The sequence below is a fragment of the Crocodylus siamensis genome, chromosome 7 (assembly GCF_052110815.1).
Source record: "Crocodylus siamensis isolate JL-2025a chromosome 7, ASM5211081v1, whole genome shotgun sequence".
In the NCBI taxonomy this organism is placed as follows: Eukaryota; Metazoa; Chordata; order Crocodylia; family Crocodylidae; genus Crocodylus; species Crocodylus siamensis.
In genome coordinates this window covers 80,265,962-80,281,209 of record NC_143401.1, presented here as the reverse complement: position 1 = coordinate 80,281,209, position 15,248 = coordinate 80,265,962, and the positions used below count along the sequence as shown (strand labels likewise).

Here is a 15,248-nt window from a genome sequence, read left to right as displayed (position 1 = left end):
CCTCTGCACCCAGGAGCCCTGTTAGCTGATGGGGCTCCCAGCCACAGGGGTGCATCATGCCCAATGTAAAACCTCTGAGCCCCAGGGACTGTGACAGAGTCCTGGGATTTCATGCACCCGCAAGCCCTAGGGGTCATGGCAGCTGCGATCCCCAGGGTCCAGGGATCTCACATTACCCCTGTCCTGGCAGTGCAGGGAAACCCCTGGGGCCAGAGGATTGTGGTGATCCTCTCTGGCCCCTGGGGTTTCCCACACTTCCAAGGCAGGGAGATCTCCCTGCGGTGATCCTCCGACTGAGGGGTTTCCCACAGCCCTGGGGCAGGGAGATTGCTGCAGCCCTGGGGGGGTGTGGGCACCCCTACAACTGGGAGCCCCTCAATTGGGGTGTGTGGGGCTCCCAGTCATGGGACCTTGCTTTTTGTAAGTGCAAGGGGAGCCCAGGATCAGGCTTCCCCTGCTCTGGCGATAAGGTACAATGGAATCTAATACATGATCTGACAACCACACCTCCTGCCACGTGTGTGGTATAGCAGGAGGTGTGATTGTGTGAATTGTGCATTAGATCCCATTGCGCCTTTACCCGAACATGTAGCAGGGTCTGCATGATTGATGACTACTCTTTGACTATGATTATCCGACTAGCTATGCATCCGCTTTAATGTAGCTTCATCCAGACCATATTTCCGTAGCTTAGCAATGAAAGTGTTATGGGAGACGGTGTGAAAAGTCTCACTAAAGTAGAGGGCTATCATATCAACTGCTTCACCCCATCTGCAAAGCCCATAGGAAGGAAATCAAGTTGATTAAGCATGACTTCATCTTGACGAATCCATGTTGACTGGTACTTATCACTATGTTAACCTTTAGGTGTTTACAAATGGATTGTTTGATGATGTGCTCCAGTGTTTTTCCAGGTATTCAAGTTAGACTATAATTCTTTAAATCCTCCTTTTTCCTTTTTTTCAAGGTGGGTAGGGAAATCCGATATGGAATGTAAAACACTTCATAATGCTGATTCGTTATTACTATTTCTAAGTTTTTAACATTAAACCTCAGTAGTGACCTAGCAAATGGTCTAAAGAAGCTGTTCTTATCTGTTGTGCAATGTATAGATTTTTTAAAAATGTGCATTATTGGCCTGAGACTGTAGCGACAACTTTTTTTCAGACCATAATGGCCATGAGAAACCTTCTTAGCTTGTGGATTATTGATCCACTGGAGTAGAGCTTATCAGCTAGAAGGAGCAGTTGAAATCCATTGTGTTGGCACACATGACACATGTGCTCTGGTTCTCTAATACGTGCAAAATTTCCTACAATTTTTTCCGTGAGAAGAATAAAGAGGAAAGTTCTGAGCCAACAAGATTTATTTACGTGAAATAAGCTGTTTGTGTCAAATAATATTATCCTTTAAAGGTCAAAAATGGAATAATGCTACATTAGAGATCAGCAAAGTTAGAACATTAAAGCTTCTAAATCCTATGTATATTTATTATTTATGTCATCTTAAAAAAGCAAACCATTATTTTTTTCAAAGGCTTTCTTATAAAATAAAATGTTCCAATTCAGTCTGTTGAGATTTCACTTTGAGCCTATTTATACAATCAAGACTTTGATAATACAAACATGAATTCTGTAGTCCTTTCTAAACTAGCTAGCCTGACAGATAAGTTTTAATGCCCCGAAAATGGAAATGATATGAGAGAATGATACAACTTTTTGTTTAGAGAAAAGCACCATCTAAAAAGCAGCAATGAGCTGCTTTTACCATTCACATGTAGAATTAGAATAATTTTAAAAAAATTAAAAAACACACCTTGAAGCAAAAAGGATGATTTCTGCTAAAATTTTAGTTCATTCTCTAGAAAGCAAGAGTGTCAGAGTCACTGAAGCAGAATGCCGTCCTCCAGAAAGTGGAGTGATTTACATTTAGCATCTGTTTTGGGCTGAGAGTGGGAATTGGCTTTGTAATTTCTTCTGTCATGCCACTGTCAGAAAATTAAGCTGTTTACGCTAGACTATAGAAGGTTAATGGCTGTTCTAGCAAAGGTCAAGTGGTCATTTTAAAGGGAGGCTGTGCTGAATAATCGAAAATGGCAGAAGGATAAGGCATAAAATCTTATCTGACTGCTCATCCTAAATTTTTTTCCTGCCATATAGGGACCTGTCTTTGGCCTGATCAGAAAAGCTTTAAATACTGGTACTAATGTGAATTTTTATTTTAATAAATCAATATAAAGGCACTAAATAATATTGAGTTTCAGGGTACCAAGTGTTTTTTTTTTTAGAAAGAACAAAAAGAAGCACAGTTAGTGATTTTGTCTTGATATAAATATTTGTACTGGATATGTAGTTATGATGACTTGCAATTTGCTTGTCCTGTTAATACAATAAAATAAATCATTTGCAGTTTGAAAACAAGTAAAGGATTTTAAAAATAACTTCTGGGCTAACTGTTTTTAACAGAGCGATCTGATTTTTCTTACTGGATAATAAACTTTAATTGGAATTCTTTTCATACTCTGAAAAGGGCCCAGGTTTTTATTATTTATGGAGTTGCTCTATTTACTCTATGTTGAAATTTTTTATAGTATTGAAAATAACAACAATAAACAGCGGAAAAACAAAAGCATAATTTCTTGATCAGATTCATGACCACTCCATGTCACATTGTGATTCATCTCCCCCTCTCAGCCTGTCTCCTCTCCCATTAACGCAAAGGGAAAATCCTGAATAACCAGACTGGGAATAGGTTTAGGTTCTGTTCTCAGCTGATGTAGGCTGGCACTGGCTAATTAAAGTAAATGGGTCAAAAACAATTTATATCAGTGGGGGGGGGTTTCTCCTATGCTACTATTTTGGTTGGATTGTCAGTGCTGCCATCTAGTTTTCTTTCAGTCTGAATCACACAAAGTGTGGGTGTGATTTGTATCTCATTGATCCAAATTTAGTAAAGCTGAGAGTTTCATTAATGTATAAAATTCGAGGTTTGACTCCAATTCTAGTTATGTCACATCGTTTGAAAAGTTGGAGCACCCTGTTGCAATCACAGAGTGCACTGGCAACTTGCAGTTGCAGTCTGCATATTATGAATCTCCTTGGAATACCATTTGAGATCAGTTTTGTCGCTATTCCACTTCTGTCAGAGAAATGTCATCTTTGACTGTTGACAGTTTCATCCTGGCTTCCATTTAACTAGTTCATAACCACACAGTTTTCTCTTTTTGTGTAGAAATGTCCCGTTGGACTTTAGCATGTCCAGCAATTGGTTCACAACACATATCCTCAATATTAGTGTTTTTGCAAAGATAACATGCATCCATTTGTGCCCTGAAATTGCTCAGGACTTAATTTTAACCCATAATTGAAGGGTTTTATTTAATATCTTCATTAACAATCTGGAAGATTGGATGGATTCCACCCTAAACAATTTTGTGGATGACATCAACTGCGGGATGTAGATATGCTGGAAGGTAGGGCTAGGATTCAGAGTGACATAGACAAATTGAAAGATTGGGCCAAAAGAAATCTCATGAGCTTCAACAAGGACAAGTGCAAAGTCCTGGACTTAGGATGGAACAATCCCATGTACCACTACAGGCTTGGGACCAATTGGCTAAGCAGGCCCATGTGAATAGGGAAGTATTCAATTCAGATTTGGCCAATTTGGAGAGCAGTAATTAGATTCGGTGCTTCAAATCCCTGTTCCCATTCAATTTGGCTGAATCAGAATTGGAGATTCGGTGCTGATTCAGAAATTTGGATGAGCCGGAGATAGACAGGCACAGCTGGGCAGCTGCAGGTTCTCCCGTGGCTGCTCCAGCTGTGCCTGCATCTCCCTGGGTGAGGGGAGCTGTGGGAGAAGTCCCCATGGCTGTCCTGACCGGCCCCATCCCCCACCTGGCCCCGGCCTCCCAGCCCTTAAAAAAAAGTGTGTGGCACCCTGCTGAGCTGCGCTGCACCCGCGCCATGGGGCAGGTGCTGCATGGGTGCCAGGCAGGGAGGGAGAATCCCTGCTGCCCCCCACTGCCCCAGGTTGTGTGTGGGGGGCTCTGCCATGAGTCCCCAGAGGCCCCCAATCACTGCTGCCAAAGCCAGTAAGTGTGGGGCTTTTTTTTTTTTAATTGCTGGGATTCTGGGGCTGGGCAGGGACAGCCACCGGAGGTGGGGCAGGGCTGGGCAGGGGGTGGGAGAGCGGGGAGCAGGGGCTGTGTGGGTGGGCTCTGGCACATGGCCCCAGAGCTCCCACAGCCTCTGCTACTGCCAGTTAGTGCAGTTTTTTGTCTTTTTTTATTCCTGAACTGCTGGGGCGAGGGGGACCATGAGGGGTGAGGCCACGTGGAGGGGCAATTGGGGAGCGGGGGCTGCTCAGGGGGTTCTGCCAGGAGGCCCCAGAGCCTCTGCTGCAGCCAGTGGGTGCAGGGCTTTTTTTTAAGTGTCAGGAGTAGGCTGGGGCTGGGCGGGTGCCGGGGCCGGGCAGGGCAGCCATGGGGGCTTCTCCTGCGGCTCCCCCCACCCAGAGAGAGGCAGGCACAGCCAGAGGAGCCACAGAAGAACCTGCAGCCACCCAGCTGTGCCTGTCTCCCCGTGGCAGATCTGAATCTCCAAATCTCTCCAAATTTCCGAATTGATTCAGAAGCTTCAGATTGAATTTGGAGCTTTTAATGGGTTTCTGGATTTGATTCAGATTGAGAGATTTGGCTGCTGAATCTCCTCTGAAATGAATCAGCGACTGAAGCTTCACACAACCCTACTAAGCAGCAGTTCTGCAGAAAAGGACCTGGAGGTTACAGTGGGCAGTAAACTGGATACGAGTCAACGATGTGCCCTTGTTGCCAGGAAGGCTAATGACATACTGAGCTGCATTAGGAGGAGCATTGTCAACAGATCGAGAGTAATTATTCCCCTCTGTTCTGCACTGGTGAACCAACATCTGGAGTGCTGTGTCCAGTTTTGCTTCTCCCACTAGAGAAAGGATGTGGACAAGTTGGAAAGAGTCTAGCAGAGGGCAGTGAAAATGGTTTAGGAACTGGGGCACATGATTTCTGAGAAAAGGCTGATGGAACTGGACTTAGTCTGCAGAAGAGAAGACTGCTGGGGGATTTGAGAACAGTCTTCAACTACATGAAGGGGGGTTCCAAAGAGGATGGAGCTGGGCTGTTCTCAGTGGTGGCAGATGACGGAACAAGGAGTGACGGTCTCTAGTTGCACTAAGGGAGGTTTGGGTTGGATATTAGGAAAAACTTTCTCACTAGGAAGGTAGTAAAACTCTGCAACAGGTTACCTGGAGAGGTGGTGGAATTCCCGTTCTTGGAGGCTTTTAAGACCTGACTCCACAAAGCTCTGGCTGGAATGATGTAATTGAGGCTGGTCCTGCTTTGAGCAGGGGGTTGGACTAGATGACCTCCTGAGTTCCCTTCCAACCCTAATTTTCTATGATTCTATGAATAGCATGAAGTAATAATAACAACAGAATACTTATATGAAGTGTTTGTTATTAGTTAGAGGAGGGGCTGAAATGGCACAATCTCGCGTATCTCCTGCAGTGTGCATTCCAATTAATAAATGAAGGACAATGGGATTATTTTGCAATAGGCGTTAGATTTTCAGGCACAAAACAAATGCGACGATGTTTGGTGCTAACCACTTATGTATTTGGAGATGTAAAATGAGGAACAGAAATTGAACAGTAGGTCCTGAGGTCAGAGGAGAGTTTCTGGATAGTAGTCTCACTGTAAAAGCTTTCCGTCGTGGGTGAGAATTTTGGAGCACACACTTGGACCTATTCTAATATTGCATCATTGAAACATGCTACAAACTGGCCCCTGTTAATCAAAACTGCTCTGTGTGTTTGGGAGGTGACCCAGCCTTGCTGCTTTAGAGAGCCATGCAAGCTAATAACTGACACCTGGGCAGTGCACATTAAAGTTGTCCGCTGTCTTGCATTTAATGCCAATGTCAGAAAAATGTAATTTTAAACTAAGCCAACTAGGCATAACTGTTTGAAGTCATGTCCACTGCTGGTTTAAACAAACAGAATGTAATTGAATAAGTTGAATAATATTCTTCCTGGCCCTGATGTCTGGTTTCAGAAGTTAAGGAACGGTAATATAAGAAATTACAGAAAACCACTGAAATATGAGCAATTAGTGCATTTTAATATGGCTTCTGTCCTGAAATATGTTCATTAATGCTCCCATCAAGTGTTAGCAGTAAAAGAAGGTATCCATTGAGCACACTGTACTCCTCTATAAACAGCCATGTACATAGTCTGCTCTACTGTAGGAGAGTATCTAAATAATTTCTAAAAACAGCACACAAATGTATGTTTTCTCCCATTTCTCATATAACTTTTGAATAAAGAAGCTATGATCTTGTGTCTTTATTACAGTGAACATTAATTTTTTATAGTCTGTGTGAGTTGGCATGAAGTTGTGTGTAAATACAGATACATATGTAGCGGAAAAAGACCCCAGGCGGTTAGAAGGAACACTTTCAAAGGATGTCAGTGTAGACATGAAAAGCCTGAGAAAACTACCCCACTTTTTTCAACAAGAAGTTTTGAAAAATGCTTCTGTGTATGTTGAGCTGACTACTGGAACAATCTTATGGACTGATTTGTCCATTAACAGAATAACCAAGAACAGTATTAACCAATACTCATTATTTCTAGTTCTCTGCTAGCAATTTATTAGAGACTCTGATATACAAATAAATATAAATTTCCATTTATTAATGGCTGTGTTAAATGATTGTGATCATTCTATATCTCCTGGATGTATATTAGTTGTGTGTCCTTTTCCTTATAAAGAATAGTCTCAATAGATCCGCTTCTTGAAATTAAATGTCAAAACTTTTTATTTGGAGGAGGAACCAGTGCAACATCTCATGTAATTACTCTTTACATCTTAAAATCAAAATTGTCTTCTGTATTATTTGAAATGCTGATTTCAGAAAATCTTAGTTTTAAATCAAACAAACTAGGCAGAAAGTGTTGATGGACAAACAATTATACCCATTTAAAGGGGTGAATAATTGACTGTGGTTCACCTAAATTCACTGTAACTGTTTCATCTCCATACTCCTGTGCCACACTAAGTGAAGTTAAACCTGGGCAGCTTGCCCCTTAATTAAAGTGTTAAGTTGCCACAATGTAACTTAATTTGCTACATGATAGGAGCAGACAGACTAAGCATTTATAATAAATCAGCTGATGTGCTCATGAGTGGTAATTTCTGTATAACTCTGTTTAAGTCAGTCCTAATATTTTGGTCTTTCATCTCCTTATGAGATTTATAAGAAAAATATTTTGGACTTTTGTCTCCTAATATATTTATAAGAAAAATGTCCAAAAAAGCCCTTTAAAAACTGGTCATGCTACTTTGAACCATTCAGTATTTTGTTAGTACAGTAAAATAGCTTGCATCTAGCTATAATACTTATTTTCTGGCTGGGGGAAGGAATGTGGAAGGTTACCCTTGAAATAATACTTGGGTTCTATTTAGGTAAGAGGTATAGTTGTTGTCATACAATTTCAGCTGTTGTCCTTTGTGAGGGTGTTCAGTGATCGCCAGTTTAGAAGCAGAAACCTGGGGCCAAATTCAGTGAAAATGTGTCCAGTATGTCAGACCTGCATTTGATCTGCAGTCTGGTTAGTGCACAGCATCATTTCACAGAGTCTGTTCTTAATGTCCACGTGTTAAATTAAGGGCCTAGAATTTCTGATGACTTATCTTTTGTTACAGCCATATGGACATCTATATAGGCACAGAAATAATAAAATATAGTTTCTTTTATGTTCAATTGCCAACACTTTTATTTCATTGGAATTTTATCACTTTCATTTCCAGACGCTATTATAAAGAAACCGATGGTCTGAAACTTGATGTTGGAGCGTACATGAAGGCATTAGAGGTATTTTATAGCATGAATTATGCTTACTTGCTCTATGCACCTTGCTTAAAAAATAACTGGTATAAATATGAGTTCTTTCCTATAATTATTCATCCTGGGGAAAGGAAGTTTCCACAAATTAAACTTAGTTGCTTCAGACTAAGGATGTCTGGTTATTTTTCCTTGTTCCCCTATACTGTGTGTCTAAAAGTTGCAGCATGAACTTTAATAGTATTGGGTTTGTGTATGTTAAGGAAAGACTGTTGAAAAAGGAGTCAAAACTAAAAACTCTAATAGAAGAATAAAATGAGAAATGGGTTTGAAATAATTATAGTGATGGTGGCACTTAGCTATCCCACCCAATTTTGGGGGCGCTATAAGCAAGTCTTGGCATTGTGACTACAACATTGGCCTTAACAGCCAAAAGCAAGACACTTAAGTGAATGCCTAAGTTTAAGCATGCCACTAATCTCATGAATCATGGTAAGATTACTTGTATGGAAGACAGGCATGTGGTTAAACCATTGCAGGATTGGAACCTAACAGGAAGGCAGGTTAAGTGTAGAGCTGGGGGTGGGAATCGCTCATGTCTGTGTAGCTTTTGAGTTTGCCCACCCATAATAGACGAGACAGGCTTCCTGTTAGCTAGAAAAGTTGTATTTATTAAAGCATGGGTATATAACCCCAGCTAAACAAGCTTTCAAGCCCAAACCAAATCTATGAACCTTTAAAAAGAGGTGAAGTGGGTCAAAAAACCTTTAAACCTTGACATTTGGTTTCAATCACAAACTCAGACACAGGGCTGAGGGCAGCCTGTGTACTCCTGACTATGCCCTCGGTGCCTGCTGCGACACTTGGGAGGCAGGGAGGGGGAGGGAAAGTGGCAACGGCGGGCACTACCTTGTGTACCCAGTGCCCACACCGCCTGCATTGTTGGGGGTGGGGGGCAGCTGGGCTCTGGCAGCTGTCCTCAAAGTTTCTTCCTCCCCTTTCCCTTCCCCGTTCTTTCTCTTTTTCTAGGGACCTACCAAATTCATGGCAGAAGTGGAGTGTGTGGCAACACCTTTAACCTTGCAGGTTCCCCCACGTGTGCCCCCCTGCTCCTGCAGCTGATTGATGGAGGAGCTGTGCTTGCAGTTTGCTCCTGATGGGCAGGGAGGCAAAAACTGCAGTTTTAAACTTGGCGCCATTTTTGTCTTCCCACCATTGATTGACCGAGGGGCCCAACAGCCCCAGTGCTTGCTGCTGACCAGTGAAGAGGCAAAAAAGGCGCCACGTTAAAAACCGTGGTTTTCACTTCCCTGATGAATTGAGAACAAGGTACAGTTCTTGTGGACTGTAAGCAGGGCGGGCTGGCTGGGGGTGGGGAGAGCTGTCTGCCTTGGGGAGCTGGCACTTGTAGCAGGGGAGCTTGTGTGTGGGCAGGCGTGGGAGACCTGTACCCTCTCAGGTTGGGAGCCTGCACTGCTTGGGGTAGGGGATGCCTCCCTTTTTGGAGCCCATTGGCCACAGTGGCAAACTCCACCGGCATTAACCCTGCTAGGTTTCCATGCCAGAAGTGCTGGGGCAGCCAGCAGCCTGCCTGCCCGGGGGCACGGCATCGTGGCTTGGGCACTCTGGAAGCAATGCAGTGGGCAGGCAAAGCCACATGCGCTCTGGCTGTTGCTCCCCCTGCCCACCCCTGGGGCCAGCTGCCGAGCAGGGCATGAGCCCCCCGGTCCCAGCCCCTTCCACCCTCCGACTCGCGATATCCATGGCAGAGCCCAGCCCCATCATTTCCCCCTGCCTCTGCTGCCAGCCTGGGGTTGCTTGCTAAATGGGGATAAAACTACGTAACAACCTCCCTGGTTCCCCCGCAGCAGCTGCAGGTGTTTCCCTCTTGAATCATCAGGGAAGCAAAAACCACGGTTTTAAACGTGGCACTGATTTTGCCTCTCTGCTGGTCAGTAGCACGCAGTGGAGCTGCCAGAGCCTCTCAGCCAACTAGCAATAGGGATTCAAAAATGGTGTAAAGTTTAAAACTGCAGTTTTTGCCTCCCTGCGAATCAGGAGCAAGCTGCAAGCATGACCCCTCCACCAATCAGCGGCAGAGGGGCACGCGGGGGAACCTGCAAGATTAAATGTTCTGCCATGAATTTGGTAGGTCCCTATCTTTTTCTATTTTTCTCTTTCTCTCTCTCTCTCCTTGTTCTCTTCTTCTGTTCTCTGTCCTCTTTTCTTTTTTCTTTCTCTTTTTCTTTTTGCTTTCTTTCCATCTTTCTTTTTCTCTTTTCTCTCCTCTTTCCCGGTTCTCTTTTCATCTTCTCTCTTTTTCTTTCTTCTCTTTTTTCTCTCTCCTTTTTTCTATTTCTTCTCTTTTCTCTCCTTTGTCTTTGTCTTTCTCTCCTTTTTACTCTTGTCTTTTTTCTTTCTCTTCTTTTTTCTTTTTCTTTCTTTGTCTTTTTCTCCATCTTCTCTTTTTCTCTTTCCCTCTTTCTCTTTTTTTTCTCTCTCTCATTACAACATGCTTAACAAAAAAAGAATATACAACAAAAAGGGTAATATATGAAGTTTTATTTATTGTCACCAGGTTTCTAAATATAATTTAGAAAACCTGATATTTACTGTAAAAAAAAAAATATATATATTATTATTAACTATATTAATATGCAGCGTGCCCTGCCATGTATCCTCCACCCCAATTTTGTTTTTCTAGCATGCCGGCACTTGGCACCTTACAAGGTAGACACCGTGATTTTTTCAGCACTCCAACCAAAGTGTTGTCTACCTTTGTTCTAGATGTTTCAGGAGTATATTCCTCCTTACAGAAAGCAATCGCCCTTCTGCTAGTCATCTTCATCTACTAATCTATTACATTACTTAAGGGCATCAATCAATAATCACATACATTTTATACCATCTCCTGAGGTTGTGAAGTTGAACAAATCCTTTTCTAATATGCAGTCCTATTTCTGTCCTTTATTTTTCAGTATGCCTGCGATATTCAAGCCGAGGTAGTGGGAAAGCCATCAAAAATGTTTTTCCAGTCAGCCTTAGCAGAAATGGGAGTTGAACCTCAGCAGGTAAGAGTCCCTGTTCAATAATCATTGGATTTGCTGTTCAGTTATTGGCACTGCTTCCTTATTTTTCATTGAAGCTAAGAGAGGGATTGATGGAACGTGGACCCCAGGTTTGGGCCCACACTGTCTTGTTCAATGGCCGTTCCATGATATTACTTTGCACGTTGCAGGGAAGTATTTACATCACCTAGAAATTTATTCTTATGAAATTAAAAAAAAAATCTAACAAGTAGTGTTTAAAAATAATTTATGGGACAAAAATATACCCTCCCCCCAAACTATTTTGGCTAACTAGAGAGGAGCCTGACCAGATTGTGGTGACCTGCTGGGTTATCTTTCGCCCACTAAGTAATACAGCCGTATAGTATCACAATGGAGGAAATTCAGCCCCTGGAATGGGCAGCAACTTGTTTCAAAATTGTTTCTGTGTTGTTGTTTTTTGCTGTGATCCTTTTTGCTTTTCTTTTACTTCCTCCTTCCTACATTCCTTTTCCTGCCTTTGCCCTGTATCATATTCTTCAAGTGCCCATCTTTTCCCAGTTTTCTCCTGCTCTTCTTCCCTTTCCTCACCCCCTCATTTCCTCTTCTCTGCCAGATGATAGTATTTCAGTAGGAAGGGAGAGACTCTTGGCCTTGCAAGCAAAATTAAACTGTGAAAACCATTTTCTTGTAACTGAATTACCACAGATGTTTGTCAGAAAAATCAGATATGTTCCTGCATTTGTTGTATCGGTATTCTGCACAATTAAGTCTGTTCCTAACCATACTTGATAGTGGTTGATTTTTGTAACATATCTTTTTTCAGTCTCATAATTTCTCACACTAGTATGTGAATTTTCTGCTTGATTACCATTACCAGTAGAAGAAGCCCTCACACAGCGTACAAACATGGCCCCCAGAGGTAACCTTTTTTTCCCTATCCAAACTATTGATACCTGGTTGCTGTTTAGTGCATGTTGCTTGTTACATTTTGGCATACATGAATAGCTGTTATAGACTTACATTGTGAGTTCCTTTATTTTATGGTTAAAGGAGAGAAATGCATGTGAGAAAAGCCTTAGGTCCGTATTTTATGTAAGATACTTCGTCATATTGACTTCACAAAATGACAGCTGCCCCAGATGACTGGCAAGTTAAAGGTCCAGCATGATGGAAACAGCTATATTTTTATTATTATTATTATATATACATAGTACTTGAAAAACTACACACGCCACATTGCTCTGGAAGCTTAGAAGTAAGACATAGAAAAATAAGAAACACTTTTTAAAAAAATGTCCTCTTATGTTATGTTTGGGCTCCTGGTGCTCTCCAGAAACCATCCTTGATAGTGTGCTATCTCCAAATTATTAGGATGGCCCATTTTTTCCCTCTGTAATTCTATAGGTGTGCTTGGGTTCTCTTTATTGATTGGTTATGGCACATGCAGCCTTAGGATGAAAAGTGGCTATCAACGAATAACAAACATCTGTGTATTATAAAGTAATTATTCCATCCAAACGTTTTGGTGACATCATAAACAACAAGAGTTAAGTTGCAGCAGTTTGTGTGGTCCCTAGAACTTACAGGTGAAATAATAGTTCTGTAATTCAGCATGCATTTGACTTTTTTCTCTCTCTCCATCCTATAATAAAGTAAGACTTACCAAGCCATCCTAATCCATCTGCCTCCTAGTGCAGAATGGTTCTTCACCTTAGACATTTTGTCCAGACTGGTTTTAAATGCAGGGTCTTCATAAAGTCCTTGTGCACTTGTAAATTTTAATAACTTAGGTTGTAGGTATGATTGAAACAATCTGTAAACGGCATTTAAAAGCAAATTTAGTAATGTTTTAGGACATCTGGAGTACACAATGATAGACATCATAAATAATAACAAATTTATTCTTAAATAAGATGGAGCTCCATGCCACTACTCTCTGAATGTACAACAGTTCCTAAATGACGTTTTTCCAGAAAAGTGGATAGGCAGAGGTAGACCAATTGCTTGGCCACCTCATTCACCTGGTCTGTCACCTTTGTGTCTGTCTGTCACCTGATCTGTCACTTCTTATGGGGATGTGTTAAAAGTGTAGTTTACTTGTCAAACCCACGTTCTTTGGTGGAACTTAGGGCTAGGATCACCAATGCAATTAGTGTAGTAACTCAAGAGCAACTGGGAAACATTTTCAAGGAGTTGGAAGATCGGATGGAGCACTGTATCATGATGGATGGTGGTTATGTTGAAGTCTAGCATTGTGTACTCTAGTTGTCCTAAAACTTTAATACATTTACTTTTAAATGCCTTTTACAGATTGTTTCTATCTTACCTATAATTTAAGTTATTAAAGTTTAAAAGTACACAAGGACTTCATGAAGACCCTGTATACCAAGCAGCAGTGTTCCTACTAGTATGCTAAGGAGAATAATTGCAGCCTAATTGATCTCCCTGTCAGGAAGCTTTTCCTGGGATTCAGCCTAAAGTTTCCCCTTCAAACATCACCTAATTACACCTAATTTTGCCCCGTGGATCACACCAAAATCCACGAGGCATCCTTGAGGTCTTTAGTTATTTGTAGATTGTTACTTTATCTCTTTGTAATTTGTCTCTTAAAGATATATAGGTTTCACTCTTGTAATCTATTATAACACAATCTCTCACCACACTGACTATTTGTGGTTGCTTTTTTTTGCACTCTTTCCTATCAATATCTTTCTTATGCCACGGTAGCTAGACCTGAGCACCATATTTCAGGTATAGCTACACCAGTTATTCATCCATCTGTTAATCCTGCTTGCAAAGCCAGTATACCAAAAAGCCGTTTTAGAAAAAAATGGTATTTGAGGAAAAAGTGGCTATCAGAAGAGCTCAGCCAGAATTCTGATAAACAGGAAAGCAAAAAGAAACAGCTCTTGGACTAAGTTTAGAAAGGAAGAGATCTTTTTTGGCTGTTTTCTTTCTTTGCTGTTTCTGCAAAATAGGGTTACCCAGTCTTTTCCTGTGAAATCTTAACCGGGCTGCTGTTGTCGCTGACTTTTGCCAGACTCATACAATATTGAGAGCATTCTGAAATGGCTTTAGGATTGCCAGGAGTTCATCAGTTTGTGATGTTACATTTCTGTATGTCGGTTGCCTTCAGAAACTAGGGAATGGTATGCATCAGTAGCCTTGTTTCTGAGAACAAAGTTCAGGCAAATGACTGACTTTCATTAGCAGGCTGGCACAAGCTTTCTCATTCCAGGCCTAATTCACTGTTCATTAGAATCAATGGAAAGGCTTCCATTGACTTCACTTGGCTTTGTATCAGGCCCCGAAGAATAGAAAAATGTGTGTACTACATAGCCCATGCATTCTGCATTCAGCAAATTTTCATAATCAGGTTAGTGACTATATTATTTTTTAATTTGGTTAACGTATACTGTGTTGAAAAATGTTATGAATAAGTGTATATATATTTCCAAAATAAAAATATAGGTCATTTGGTCTTTTGTAGTTGGTATCCTATATACATGTATGGAGAGAAATTGTCCTACATAGAAGAAAGATTATATTATAGATAGCACTAATAGTGCCCCCTGTGTTGAGTCATTTGACACTTTTCACTATAGAAAAAACTTTGTGCTTATATAGTTAAAAACTGATAAATACTTATGTACAAGGGGACTAAATAGTGGCAATGTGGACAGCTTTAACTGACATGTCCCAAAGAACTTGACCTTGTAACCCTAATAGACTTTCCACATATTTTTAGATGCATTGTGTGCATACAATAAAAGACCCAGTTCATGCAGTACTTTTGGCTTCTTAATTACCTTTCATGTCATATTTTTCTGTGTCCTGACCATGGTCTACATCTCTACTCATGATAGCAAAATAAGGACCAGCCTAATTGCTTATATCTTTGTTTCTGAGCATTTTATAATTTATTCTACGTCTGGCTTGCATTTAAAAGTCATAGCAGCAGTTTCACACAATCATTAAATCACTGTAGATGAGCTACATTGTATAAAACATATTTATATTACCTTATTTTTAATGAAAATATCTTTTTAAAATAAAGCTGTCTCACTACAGTAATGCCAGACACAGGCAAAGCTTAAATTTCTCAAGCTGCTTTAATCAATAAAGTTATCACCAGTCATTTCCCTTGATAACTGCTTCTTACTGAGACCCTGACTGCCTTCTACTGCTGAGATGTTTTCAGCCTGCACTTGGAATAGAAGGAACTCCCTGAAGTCCAATTTTCATTTTAACCTTTCCTCAATGGCCTAGAAATAACAGATTGCTGGTATTACTTTAATAGATTAGAAATTTAAAC

At 41.1% G+C, this 15,248-nt stretch overlaps 1 protein-coding gene across 1 annotated transcript in view; it reads left to right on the top strand.

The window, feature by feature from the left end:
- Positions 1 to 15,248, top strand: part of LHPP (phospholysine phosphohistidine inorganic pyrophosphate phosphatase) — a 164,024-nt gene that overhangs the window by 31,633 nt on the left and 117,143 nt on the right. The window contains exons 4-5 of the mRNA XM_090058265.1: positions 7,850 to 7,913; positions 10,862 to 10,954. Coding sequence (XP_089914391.1) covers positions 7,850 to 7,913; positions 10,862 to 10,954 — 157 coding nt within the window. The remainder of the gene's footprint in view (positions 1 to 7,849; positions 7,914 to 10,861; positions 10,955 to 15,248) is intronic.